Source organism: Caretta caretta, chromosome 1, assembly GCF_965140235.1.
Source record: "Caretta caretta isolate rCarCar2 chromosome 1, rCarCar1.hap1, whole genome shotgun sequence".
NCBI lineage: Eukaryota > Metazoa > Chordata > Testudines > Cheloniidae > Caretta > Caretta caretta.
The window spans coordinates 37,758,216-37,771,445 of record NC_134206.1 but is presented as its reverse complement, the minus strand read 5'-3'; the positions used below and the strand labels follow the sequence as shown (position 1 = coordinate 37,771,445).

Here is a 13,230-nt window from a genome sequence, read left to right as displayed (position 1 = left end):
TATCTGATCATCTGGAGGTGTAAATACCTGATGGCTTCACAACTTTTGCGCATCTAGTTCTAGGGCTGTTCTTTTGATAGGGCAGGAACTAATCTGCTGACAGTTTCAAGTCACGTGGTTTGCCTAACTGTATCACGTGGTTTGCCTAACTGGGAATTGGTCCTGCTTCGAGCAGGGGGTTGGACTAGATGACCTTCTGGGGTCCCTTCCAACCCTTATATTCTATGATTCTATGATCACCCAATGTTACAAGAACATACGCACAGGATTTTACAGAATGCCAAATCCCACGTATGGCCTATTGTATGGACTTCTATGTAGACAATTTCCATTATGCAGTGGGATTCAGGATTAGCCCTTAGACTGCATATGCTTCCAATATAAAAAAGTCTTCATGAACACGAAAACTGTATCCTTTCGTAAAGTAAAACAGTTCTGTTTGGGCTTTTTTCCCCCACGTTAAGCCACAACTCATTTTGCTCCACATAACCCTTTACATCCGTTATACTAAAATGACAATTCATAAAACATTAGTCTCCTTTTCATAATAAATTAAAATGTAACCAGTAGATACTCTGTTTTTTGTGTGTGGGTGTTTAAAAAGAAAAAAAAAGTTTCTTTATTGGAGAGAGAAGATTTTTTTAAATATTCATAGGTCCTGTTCTATATCTGCAAAATGCTGGAATTTATACAGAGTAGGGCTGTCAATTGATTAAAAAAAAACTTAAGTGCGCAACTAATTGCACTGTTAAACAATAATAGAATATCATTTATTTAAATATTTTGGGATGCTTTCTACATTTTCAAATATATGAATTTCAATTACAACACAGAATACAAAGTGTACAGTGCTCACTTTATATTTATTACACATATTTGCACTGTAAAAAACAAAAAGTAATAGTATTTCAATTCACCTCATACAAGTACTGTACTGCAATCTCCTTATCATGAAAGTTGAACTTACAAATGTAGAATTATGTACAAAAAGATAACTGCATTCAAAAACAAAACCATGTAAAACTTTAGCGCCTACAAGTACACTCAGTCCTACTTCTTGTTCAGCCAATTGCTCAGACATACAAGTTTGTTTACCTTTATGGGAGATAGTGCTGCCCGTTTCTTGTTTATGATGTCACCTGAAAGTAAGAACAAGCATTCGCATGGCATTGTTGTAGTCGGTGTCGCAAGATATTTACGTGCCAGATGTGCTAAATAGTCATATGTCCCTTTATGCTTCAACCACCATTCCAAACGACATGCTTCCATGATGATGATGGGTTCTGCTTGACAATGATCCAAAGCAGTGTGTACCAATGCATGTTCACTTTCATCATCTGAGTCAGATGCCACCAGCAGAAGGTTGGGTTGTTTTTTTTTTTGTGGTTCGGGTTCTGTACTTTCCGCATCAGAGTGTTGTTCTTTTAAGACTTCTGAAAGCATGCGCCAAACCTCATCCATCTCAGATTTTGGATGGCACTTCAGATTCTTAAACCTTGGGTGGAGTGCTGTAGCTATCTTTAGAAATCTCACATTGGTACTTTGTATTTTGTCAAATCGGCAGTGAAAGTGTTCTTGAAACAAACAACAAGTGCCGGGTCATCATCTGAGACAGCTATAAAATGAAATATATGGCAGAATGCAGGTGTAACAGAGCAGGAGACATACAATTCTCCCCCAAGGAGTTCATTCACAAATTTAATTAACGCATGATTTTTTTAAACGAGTCTCATCAGTGTGAAAGCATGTCCTCTGGAATGGTGGTTGAAGCACGAAGGGGCATACGGATCAATGTTTAGCATATCTGGCATGTAAATATCTTGTAAAGCTGGCAACAAAAGTGCCGTGTGAATGCCTGTTATGACTTTCAGGTGACATTGTAAATAAGAAATGGGCAGCATTATCTCCCGTAAATGTAAACAAACTTGTTTGTCTTAGCGATTGGCTGAACAAGAAGTAGGACTGAGTGGACTGGTAGGCTCTAAAGTTTTACATTTTATTTTTTTGAGTGCAGTTAAGTAACTAACAAAAAAAATCTACATTTATAAACCCTACTTTCACGGTAGAGATTGCACTACAGCACTTGTATGAGGTAAATTGAAAAATACTATTTCTTTATTACTTGTAAGTGCAAATATTTGTAATAAAAATCACAATATAAAGCGAGCACTGTAAACTTTGTATTTTGTGTTGTAACTGAAACCAATATATTTGAAAATATAGAAAAACATCCAAAATATTTAATAAATTTCAAGTGGTATTCGACTGTTTAACAGTGCGATTAATCAACAGCCCTAATACAGAGGCATAAAATATCCAAAATTGGTATAATTTGAAATAGAAAAGTCACACATGACAGGAGAAACATTTAAATTGAAGAATAAAAACTGATCATCAACAAGAACTAAGAAATGAAACAAGTTTTCAGGATACTTACTCTCAGCCATTCCACCATATTCTCTTCAATTTCACTATCAGCTGATATATCTAGTATCAGACGTCTTGTCAAATGAGCTTTGTGGTATCGCATGAAAACATCCTTATTCTGTACATATTTAAGTACTAAAAGCTGTTAAAAATAGATTTCAATGATTATTTATTTCCATGCCAAATCAAACCACTTCATTTACAGTTTTTTTTCAAAACTGGTCCCACATATCACCATAAAATAAAACTAGTGCAAGGCTACTTCAGATTTCCTTACAAAAGAATCATGTTACAAGCTAGTCACCAGTTGTAAAATTGCTACAGTATCATAATCACCAATTTCTTCAACGAAATCACTGAGGAACAGGCCCTTCAATGGTGCATCAGCTCTGCTTTGTATTTAAACTTTAATTTCCTGTCTATATTTTCAGATTCTTGTCTATTATATATGCATCATGCATGAGACTTGTATTAGTGTAATACACAATATGTAAATTGTAAACTAGCACATTGAAGTTGCTGTCTTGTGACAGCATATGGACATATAAATATTCTCTCTGGAGGTTTCAGTTTCAACGATTAATATTCTAGTATAACAATATTTTTAAGATGAAATCCTGAAAAACTGTCTACAAAAATAAAACAGCAAAAATTATTTCTTATCTTAATTAAAAAGAAGTTGAGAGCATGCACATACCACTTCCTTAAGCTTTGCTTCAATTTCTTCAGAGGTTAATTTTTTGCTTAGTGGTGTTTTTCTTAACAGCATGTCACAGTAATTAGCAAGCAGTTCAGGGCATTTGGACTCAGGCTGTGTTTTCAACCCAACCCTAAAAGCAACATGAAATGAAAACTCCATAAAACTGTGAAGAGAAACCTGCTATACCAGGTTAACAAGAAACTACGATTAAAGGAAAGGGAATAAATGACCAGGTAAGAGATCCTATCTCAACTAAACTGTTCCAAAATGAAAGATAATTCCCTCTTTCATTGCCCTTACCCCCACCCCATTCAGTCCAACAGTAACCAAAAGATGACCAAGTGTTTCCATACATCTCTTCAACTATTGCTGTTTGGAAATTTCAGAATGCAGTTAGCTAGGTTTAATTTCAAACAGTAATTTGCATAAACATCTGAAAGGTGGGTGTCCACATACTGGTTAGAGTTCCAGAAAAGAATGATCAAATAAGGGATGCATTTTCTGTGTCTTCCTGCTACTAGCGCAGTTTGATGGGTCCCAATTAACAATGAGGAGAAATGCATTCCATAGAAGCAAGAGAGCAAGCCACTATTGTCACAGACACACCAAAAAAGTACTGAACGCAAACCACTGGAAGGTGGTTCAGAGACAGCAGACCTGAAATCCCACCGCTACAAGCTGAATCAGCAGAACTACAATATTATATATTTGTAGTGCCCCACAAAGTATGCAAGAGCCACAAGATAGCAGTCTTATGGAACACTTCAGACAACTCAATGCTTTTAGGACAAAAAGCAACTTGTAGTACAGGGTTGTCTGATGGCCTTTTGAAGGTCTCAGAAATTAAAGTATAGAACCTTTAAGTTACTGTAAGCTTTGAAGCCTTGGCTTTGGAATAGTTTCTCGGGATTTTCTGAATGATGGGATCAGCTGTTTTTTGGGCTGTAGAAGCATTCAACAGGTATCAAAGCTTTATTTTGTCTGCTCAAGGTTGAGGGCACAAACTAGGCAGGAAAACATCCTGGTTAAGGTAAAACAGACCAAAAGGTAGAAAACTTGGACAAATTCATGGAATGAATAACATGCAAAAGAATTCTGAATAGGAAGAATATGACAAAACAGTGACTTTTTCTACCATTCACGTTAATATTATGATCTCTAGGAAAACTATGGGCCACCAATGTTAGTGGTTCAAATGGTGGAAGAGGGTGTGGTAGAAAGGCTAAGCTGTGAAAGAACTAGATGCAGGTTCTAGGGAGGGACAACAGACTTAATCGGGAATCTTTGTTTGGAAACTGTGTTAAGAAATTGGACTTTGGTGAGTGAAAACCTAGTAGAATTCTCTTTACATTACCTTTGTATGTACAAACAGCATGCCGAACCTGGAGAAAACTGGGCTCCAGGCTTCTGTCAGGTTGGTTCCTTCAATAATTTAGGGGGCATAGCAATCTCTTTTACTGACTACAGTTTACCCCAGTCTAGGATAGAAAAAAAATGACACTGGTGCTGCATACACCCTGGTCAAATCCCATGTGAAATTTTCCATATAAGTCACTGACAGGAAAACAGATGTGGGTAAAAGTTCCTATGATGAACGACTGCCCTGCCTGTAGCCCAAGTCCATATGGACACCAAGGAATGTTCTGGGATGCTGCTGGCTGTGGGAATACTGGAGAAAATATTCTTTTTGAGTAGTTAGTGGGAAATGTCGTAACCGCGTAACCCCAGAGGGCACAGATGCAAACTCACCAAGGCCAGACACAATGGCCCAGAAGCTGAGCTCACAATTTACCTTTATCAGGGAAGAAAATCAGTGTCGACTATTTTGGTGGTCAAAAATCATGCCAGAACCAGAGAAAAAGATACAGTTCAAGGTTTTATGGATTCAAAATCCTGCTGGGAGAAATGATAAAGAGCACTCCCTCAAACTCATGACATCCAGCAGATGTGAGAAAAGCCCCAGCTGAGTATAAAGCAACTGCTTAGGGAAATGCAGAGAAAACGGATTTCCCCTTAATCTGTGGCTTCAGGGTTTCAATCAAGATGAATCATTGAACCAGAGTGGAGACAGATGAGGAAGCACAGCTCACCTCTCTTCAGCAGGTGTGAAGAAGAGAGATTTTACCTCATCCGGCAAGAGAAACTGCTCACTTGACAAAGGCACTGCAATACTAATATCCTCTCCGCAGGGGGCCAAGCCTCTCATGGCTGCCCCAGCTAACCAGAAGTACTGGGGTGCCAAGGACTGTGGGGGACCCATGAACTCTACCCAGTCCCAACAAGCAGTGGGATTCAGCACTTGGATCCTCCCTCACAGAGTCTGGTAACTGTCCAGCAAGGGGCGCTCAACCAGATCTGTGACAACACACTATACTCCATTGTCATGAACTATGTTTTAGCATTCTATTTGCTAAAAGTAACAATAACTATCCTCTGCCCTTAAAAATGCAACGTTTTAAACATTAGAACTAAAGTGTTTTTGCCCAAGTGATCAGGGCTCTTAATTTTCAATTCTGACTGTTGCAAATAAGTGGTTTTCAGACCACGTGAGCTGACAAGTTTGTCAATCAATAGCTGTCAGAGACCCAACCAATCAGTGCTGTGTGTAAACACTATTTACAATTAAGAGACTCCCTGACAAGATATACCAGGTACTGAAGATACAACTGACTAGGAATATCAACATGGTATGAATGTTTAAGTTTTAGAGGAATCACATTGACTTCTACATAAACTTAATCATTACACAAAAGCCCTGACTTTGAATACAAAAAGTTTTCAGTTTTTCAAATTAAAATAGATAGTGAATTACTTCACAATTTTAAAACCAGAATTAAAAGAAAAATACAGCCTCTACCCATAATAGTAAACTATAAGAAGGACCCATTTTTACTGGATACAGCTATCATATGGTTATTATAAGCAGATTCATTTTATATGAGTAGGGCCCTACCAAATACACAGCCACGAAAAAACGCGTCATGGACTGTGAAATCTGGCCTCCCCTGTAAAATCTGGTCTTTTGTGTGCTTTTACCCTATACCAGCAGTTCTCAAACTTTAGTAACCCAAGGACCCCCATTTTGATTTAAATTTTTTCATGGACCCCCCCCAAGCCCCTTGCTCAGTTCCAGGCCCCATCCCCACTCCACCTCTTACCCCAAGGCCCCAACTCTTTCTGCCCCCACTCCATCCCTGCCACTCCTCTTCCTGCTCTCTCCCCCCGAGAACATACTGTCCCTGCTCCTCCCCTTCCCTCCCAGCGCCTCCTGCATGCCACTGAACAGCCATTCCCTGGTGTGCAAGAGGCACTGGGAGAGAGGGGGAGGAGTTGATCAGTGGGACTGGCAGACCCCCGGAGTACCTTCACAGACTACCAGGGGTCTACGGAACCCAGTTTGAGAAACACTGGTTTGTACGATATAGATTTCACGAGGGACACCAGCGTTTCTCAAATTGGGGGTCCTGACCCAAAAGGGAGTTGTGTGTGGGGGGTGCCACAAGTTTACTTTAAGGGGAGGCCACAGTATTGCCAACCATACTTCTGCGCTGCCTTCAGAGCTGGGTGGCCGGAGAACAATGGCTGTTGGCTGAGCGTCCAGCCAGCAGCAGTGCAGAAGTAAGCATGGCAATACCATACCATGTCACCCTTACTTCTGCATTGCTGTCTTCAGAGCGGGGCGGCCAGAGAGTGGTGGCTGCTGACCAAGGTCCTAGCTCTGAAGGCAGCAGCGCAGAAGTAAGGGTGGCAATACCATATCATGCCATCCTTACTTACAGTTCTCCAGTTGCCCAGCAGCTGCTGCTCTCCAGCTGCCCAGCTCTGACGGCAGTGTCGCTGCCAGCAACAGCACAGAACAATAGCAGTACCGCAACCCTCCCTACAATAACCTTGCAAACCCCACACAACTCCTTTTTGGGTCAGGACTCCTACAATTACAACACCGTGAAATTTAAATATCTGAAATCATTAAAGTTACGATTTTTAAAATCCTATGGCTGTGAAATTGAACAAAACGGACCATGAATTTGGTAAGGCCCTATATAGGAGACTGCTACAGAATTTAGATGCAGATTGTCACAGCATACTCAGGATTTGTATATAATCCTATGCCGACATTCCATAGGACAGAGAATGCGCAATTTCATCTTTCCAAATGAGGCTCCTGGCCAAAAAAGTGTCTCTATAGCTTACCAAGTTTTCCATTCTCAGTTTGAATGCTTACTTCCTGAGGGTTCCTATTGCCTGGACACAAGGATTTTCTTTCTGCCTTTGACATTTCTACCTCAAGACCATACCCTGATTGATACAAGGTCCTTCTGGACCTAGTGACAATCTCGTGGTCTCTTTGACTAAAGTTCTCTCCTTCAAATTATAGCTCGAAACTGCTGCCTTGCTGTGGAAATTCACAGTCTGTTCACAGGTCACAAAAATTCTGGTGAACAACTCCTGCACTAGGCTCCCTACACACGGTGCACCTATGTCTTTTCTTTCATCCCACTGCCTCCTGAGTTTGTCATCATTATCTCAGAGAAAAAGAAAGTAACAGATGTGTATAAAATAAGGTGCAATAGGACAGAAGCTGACAATGGCCTCCTCCTTCCTGCCTGATTCAGAAAGTAAAACAGTAGAGGGAAATAAAAGTTGTGCCCTAGCTGAGGGGAATGAAAATGCTTGGCACTCACTGCCAGCTCTAAGTATGACTTTTGAAAGAGGACTATCCATCAGTCTGGATAGTGGCAGTCCAGTAACAGTATATGGAGAGACAAGGATTTCTGCATTACACAGCTCAACAGCAACTTTACATAATTAATAAAAACGCCATTTTAATAAAGAGGGGTATTATGTAAAAAAAAATCACTATCCCTAAACAGTCCTGGACTACATCAACTTATATAAACCCCAACTCCAAGTCATTATAAACAATGTAAAAATATTTCAGCAACAAAATACTACAAGTAAAAGCCAGTTTGATAGGCTACATTTTTTATTTATATCACTGATCTGCTGTCATGTGAAAAAGTTCCTCAGAGTATGAAAAAAGGTACAAAGCCCAAAAAGGCCTTTTTTTTCATTTCTGTTGATCCCAAAAGCACTCAAAGTAAACTGCAATATGACATTACATAGTGTTCTTAAAACATTAAAAAACATTATTGAACTTGCCTGTTCAAATTTAAATTTGACATACTTGATTCACATTGGCATTTAAATGGCTTACCCTTTCTGCTTCAATGGCAATTCAAGTTTAAATATTGTAGCATCATTCACAACTGCCTTATATGCCTAAAATGAATAGTTAAAACAACAGTATAAAACACTTCATTCAATTTTTTAATAATGTATTCAAATATGAAACAACTCCCATCTCCCTTTTTAAAAAATTACTATAGTAAATGTCTGTACGACTCTAACCCAGGTCCTTTACTCGTCCAATATGTTTGTAGACTGCTTTTCAATATGTTTGTCTTAGAAGCAGGCTAAGGCTTTTTTTGTATTAAATCAATTGATTTTAATTCACCAGTGCTACACATTTCCAGAGCTTGTCCGTGATTTCCCCAATCCTTTTAGGTCACTGACAGGCCCTGGAAATGTATAGTATCGATGAATTAAAGATCGATTCAACACTAAGAATGTCTTAGAACTAGGCTAATGCTAACGTACTGAAACGCAACTTTTTCTTAAGCCCCGATTCAGCAAGATACTTCAGCACACGCCGAACTTTAAGCATGTGTGGGGTTCCACTGAAGTCAGAGGACTATTCAGAATTATACGTACAACCTGGAGCAGAACTACCTTGCTGAATCAGACACTTAGACTATAAGCTCCTCAGCACAGTCAGCATCTTCACAGGTGCTGTACCATTAAACAAAACTATCAGCTCCAGTCCTGACTGGGTGCTTTGGGCACTACCACAATACAAAGAATAAAAATCAGGTTACCAATTACCTTAAAAAGATTCTAACCAGCTTTTTATTCACCAAGTTTATTAGCATAAGAACAGACTTCAGGACTCATCAACAAATGGGCAATGGGATTTTAGAGGCATAATTTATTATGGATTTCAACCATTTAAAATAAATGAAGACAAAGATCAGTTAAATTAAAACATATACCTTATCTCTTGCAGTAAGAAACCTCGGGTCGTCTTGAAAAGCTTCTTTAACCAGCTTACTAAATCGATTAAATAATGTAAGCAACTGCTCTACATATTTCTCAGAATCCTAAAATTAAAGCAGCAAAATAACAAAACAAATGAAAACAAAAGCCAATCTCCAGGGGGGAAAAAAAAGAGGTTACTCGCCTTGTGCAGTAACTGAGGTTCTTTGAGATGGTTTTCACTACAGGTTCTCCACTTTAAAGTCTTGATGCCCTGTGCTTGCAATTGGAGACTTGTGGTAGCAGTGCCCGACTGCACCGTGCCGGTACCATCTTGTGCCACTCCGGGCGGTTACATAGCAGTATGCAGCTAACTGTCCCTCAGTTCCTTCTCTACCACAGAGAATCTACATGAAACTCCGAAGAAGAGGGGAGTGGGGAGGGTAGTGGAGCGCCCACAGGGACAACCATCATGAAGAACCTCAGGTACTGCACTTCTCTTCTTCAAGGAGCGTCCCTCTGGGTGCTCTACTTTAGGTGACTGTTGAGCAGTGCCCCTCAGTGGAAGGGAGGGGCTCCGGAGTTGCATTATTGATGCTGGATAACACTGAGAGTCGAAAGTGAATGTCTGATGCTGACTGTTGCTCTACAGCACAGAACTTTGTGAATGTATGGGCTGATGCCCAGGTTGCTGCTCTGCAAGTGTCAGTGACGGGGACATTATTAAGAAAGGCCACAGATGTCACCTGTGCTCTGGTACAGTGTGTGCAGACTCCCACTGGGGCTTATAGGTTGCTCTTTTGGTGGAAAAAGCAGATGCATGCTGATGTCCATTTGGATAGTCTCTGTGTTGAGATGCTTTGACCCATTGAGCATTCTGTTATGGAGACAAATAGTCTTGGTGATTTTCTGAATACTTTTGTTCTTTCAGCGCAGAAAGCTAATGCTCTTCGGACGTCCAGTGTGGGACTGATGCCTCTCTCCTATCCGCATGGGGTTTTGGAAAAAAACCACAGGTAAGTAAATGGGTTGATTCAAATGAAAGAGGAAGGCGACTTTGGGTAGGAACTTGGGGTGTGGTCATAAAGTGACTTTATCTTTAAAGAATGTTGTGTATGGGGGATGTTCCATTAAGGCACCTAATTCTCTCACCCACCTGGCGGACGTGATGGCAATGAGGAAGGTCATCGATGTGACAATCTATCTCCGAATGGTCGGGAGATAGTCTGTTTCTAGTGTTAAAATGTGTGGTTGTCTCGTGCTCGCAAGCACACCTTCAAACCTGCTCTCTAGTGTTGGATTGTTGGGACGTCGAAGGTTGGTTTTGGGTCTGTCAGCGTCTGGTTTGCTGTTGTTTGCAGTGCTGGTCATACTTTCTATGTTGTGTACATGGTGGTGATCGGACTCTCTGGTTATAATACCTGCCCTCTTTCTTTTTATTTGCAGGCATGTAGATACCCGGCGATTTCAAAGTTGCCCTTGTGTCTTTCAGGGTGTGGAGAGACTCATCCATTTTGGCCATAAATAATTTTGCGTCTTCGAAGGGAAAGTCTTCGACCGTAGCCTGGACATCCCTAGGGAACCTTGAGTGATGGGGCCAGGATGCATGGTGAATAATCACAGAAGCCGCAATGGACCATGCAGCCATGTCTGTAGAGTCAAGAGAGGCCTATAAAGCTGTTCTGGCAATGAGATGTCCTTCAGCGATATTAACTTTAAATTGTTCTTTTTTTTATCATCAGGCAGACTATCAATGAATTATGACATTTTTGAAAAGATACTGTGTGTGCATTTTGTCAGTAGGGCTGCATAATTAGCTATGAGGAACTGAAGTGTCGTGGAGGAATAGGCCTTGCGGCCAAAGAGGTCCAATCTTTTCCAGTCTTTATCATATGGGGTTGTTCTGGAGTGGAGTTGTTTTCCCCCTCTCATTTACTGCCTAAACCACTACTGAGTTTGGTGTGGGGTGTGTAAATACTCAGCTCCTTTAGATGGCAAATAATATTTTTTGTCCGATCTCTTGCATGATGCCGTGACAGGTGTCTGCCAGATGTATTTTGCAGGCTCCATAACAGCATCGTTGATCAGTAATGTTATCTTTGCTGATGGGGATGACTGGAGTATGTCCAGTAACTTCTGTTGAGATTCAGGTAATCTGTTCTAATGAAATATCTAAGGATTCTGCCACCCTTTTGAAGAGGTCCTGAAAGGCCTTGAAATCATCCCAGAGCTTGGAGGTGGTGGCATTATGGTTTCATCCGATGACAAAGATGAGAGGTGTGCAGGTGGCGAGGTTTCCTGGTCAGATATGTCCTCTGTTTCCTCAGTCACTTCCCTCTTGTGTTTCTGAGGGTGCTGGGACAGTTGGCAATGGGGACTGTGCGGCTCTCAAGCTTGGTGGGTTAGGAGACCTGCAGTGTTGGGCCCTATATATTGCTGACGGATCCCAGTAGGGCCAGTTAGGTAGGAATAGCATGCGGGGCAGTGCACATACCAGGCACATAACTCTGCAGATGAGTGGTGTTCTGATAGATGAGACAGTCCAGGTTTGGGTAAGGAGTGACAAGGAGTATACGTGACTTCATCCTCGTCTTCATCATCACTAGACAGAGGTGGAGCTGATCTAGGTGGAGTATTCAAATGGCTCGGTACCGATCTGGGACTCTGGTGTAGAGGAGACTAATAGATCCACATGTCTCATGAACTTTTGCAGAACCGTTAGCTTTGGTACCGGGGACGGCGTTGCTGATGGCCCAGGAGTGTGAACTGTAGCCACCGGTGCCAAAGATCTCGAGCAGTGCCACATAGGCACCACAGGTGGCGCCACTATGTCGGTCGGTGCCAAGCTTCTTTTCAGCTCTGTGGGTGCCGAGGTGGAGGGTTTCACTTTGCTCTGCGAACCTCCATTCCAGCTTGCCCTCATAGGGTCTTTCACTTTCTAAGGACTCTCAGTACCGGAGGGTCTCATGGTCCGATGCATTCAGTGCCATCAGTACTGGGGTACATTTTTGGGGCAGGGATTGCTTTTTCTTGGCAGATTCCCTGTGTGGAGAATTCTGGGATTACTTTTTGGTAGCCTTCTTAGGTAAAATCTCCTTCATAGATGCTGCTGGGGCAGAACCTCTGTCAGAGGCTGCCGCTGGCGACCATTGGCCCGGAGGTATCCTGGACTAGGGGTTTGAGGCCAGCCTGAGTGATTTCTCTATCATAAGGAATTTAAGTTGGAGATCCCTAGCTTTTCTTGCCCTGGCTATCAGATTCCAACAGCATGGGCACTTCTGAGTAATGGGTGTTACTGATGGACGGGCTGGTGCTGGTACATGCAGCGGATGCACTGTGCGTGACTGTCAGAAACCGGGACCGACAGTCTTCAAGTCAGGCAACATTTGAAGCCCAGTGGTCAGGGCATGCCTGAGAAAGTCTATCCCCCAACAAAAAGGGATGGTAGTAATCCTAGGGAGGATAAACTTATCTTCCTATTGAGGGGTATAAAGGTAGATAAGGAAGAAAAAAAAATTTTTTTTTTAAGAAGTAAAATAAAATAAGTATAAAGGGCAGAATATCGAACTACTGCTTATACTAACAATTATAAGCTATGACCTATCTAAAAGCTAATCTTATCTAAGGTAAGAGAGAGCCACTGCTGATCACTTCGACTCAAGCCGAAGGCGGTAGAGAAGGAACTGAGGGACTGTTAGCCATGCACCGCTATGTAACCGCCCGGAGCGGCACGAGACAGCGCGTGCATGGCCCAACCGGGCACTGCTACCACAAGTTTCCAATGACAAGCGCAGGGCATCAAGACACCGAAAGTGGAGCACCCCCAGGGACACTCCTCGAAGAATAAGAATATGTGATCACGTAATTCAAGACCATCAGAAATTAGAGACTATCATAATACACATGGATAGATAAGGCACAAGTAGGCAACGTTAACTGTATTTCCCTAACTTCAGTGCTTTGGCTTGCAATTTTTACATTCTTTTAATGCAGTCTTTGATACGAAA

General features: G+C 41.5%; 1 protein-coding gene across 5 annotated transcripts in view; it reads right to left on the bottom strand.

Moving 5' to 3' along the window:
• CUL5 (cullin 5) overlaps window positions 1-13,230 on the bottom strand; it is a 94,908-nt gene that overhangs the window by 23,021 nt on the left and 58,657 nt on the right. For all 5 annotated transcript variants that reach the window (XM_075127155.1, XM_075127177.1, XM_075127163.1 and 2 more), the window contains 4 exons: window positions 9,241-9,348; window positions 8,346-8,410; window positions 3,125-3,257; window positions 2,438-2,569 (listed from right to left, as the gene is read on the bottom strand). In XM_075127155.1, the coding sequence (XP_074983256.1) occupies window positions 2,438-2,569; window positions 3,125-3,257; window positions 8,346-8,410; window positions 9,241-9,348 (438 nt within the window). The remainder of the gene's footprint in view (window positions 1-2,437; window positions 2,570-3,124; window positions 3,258-8,345; window positions 8,411-9,240; window positions 9,349-13,230) is intronic.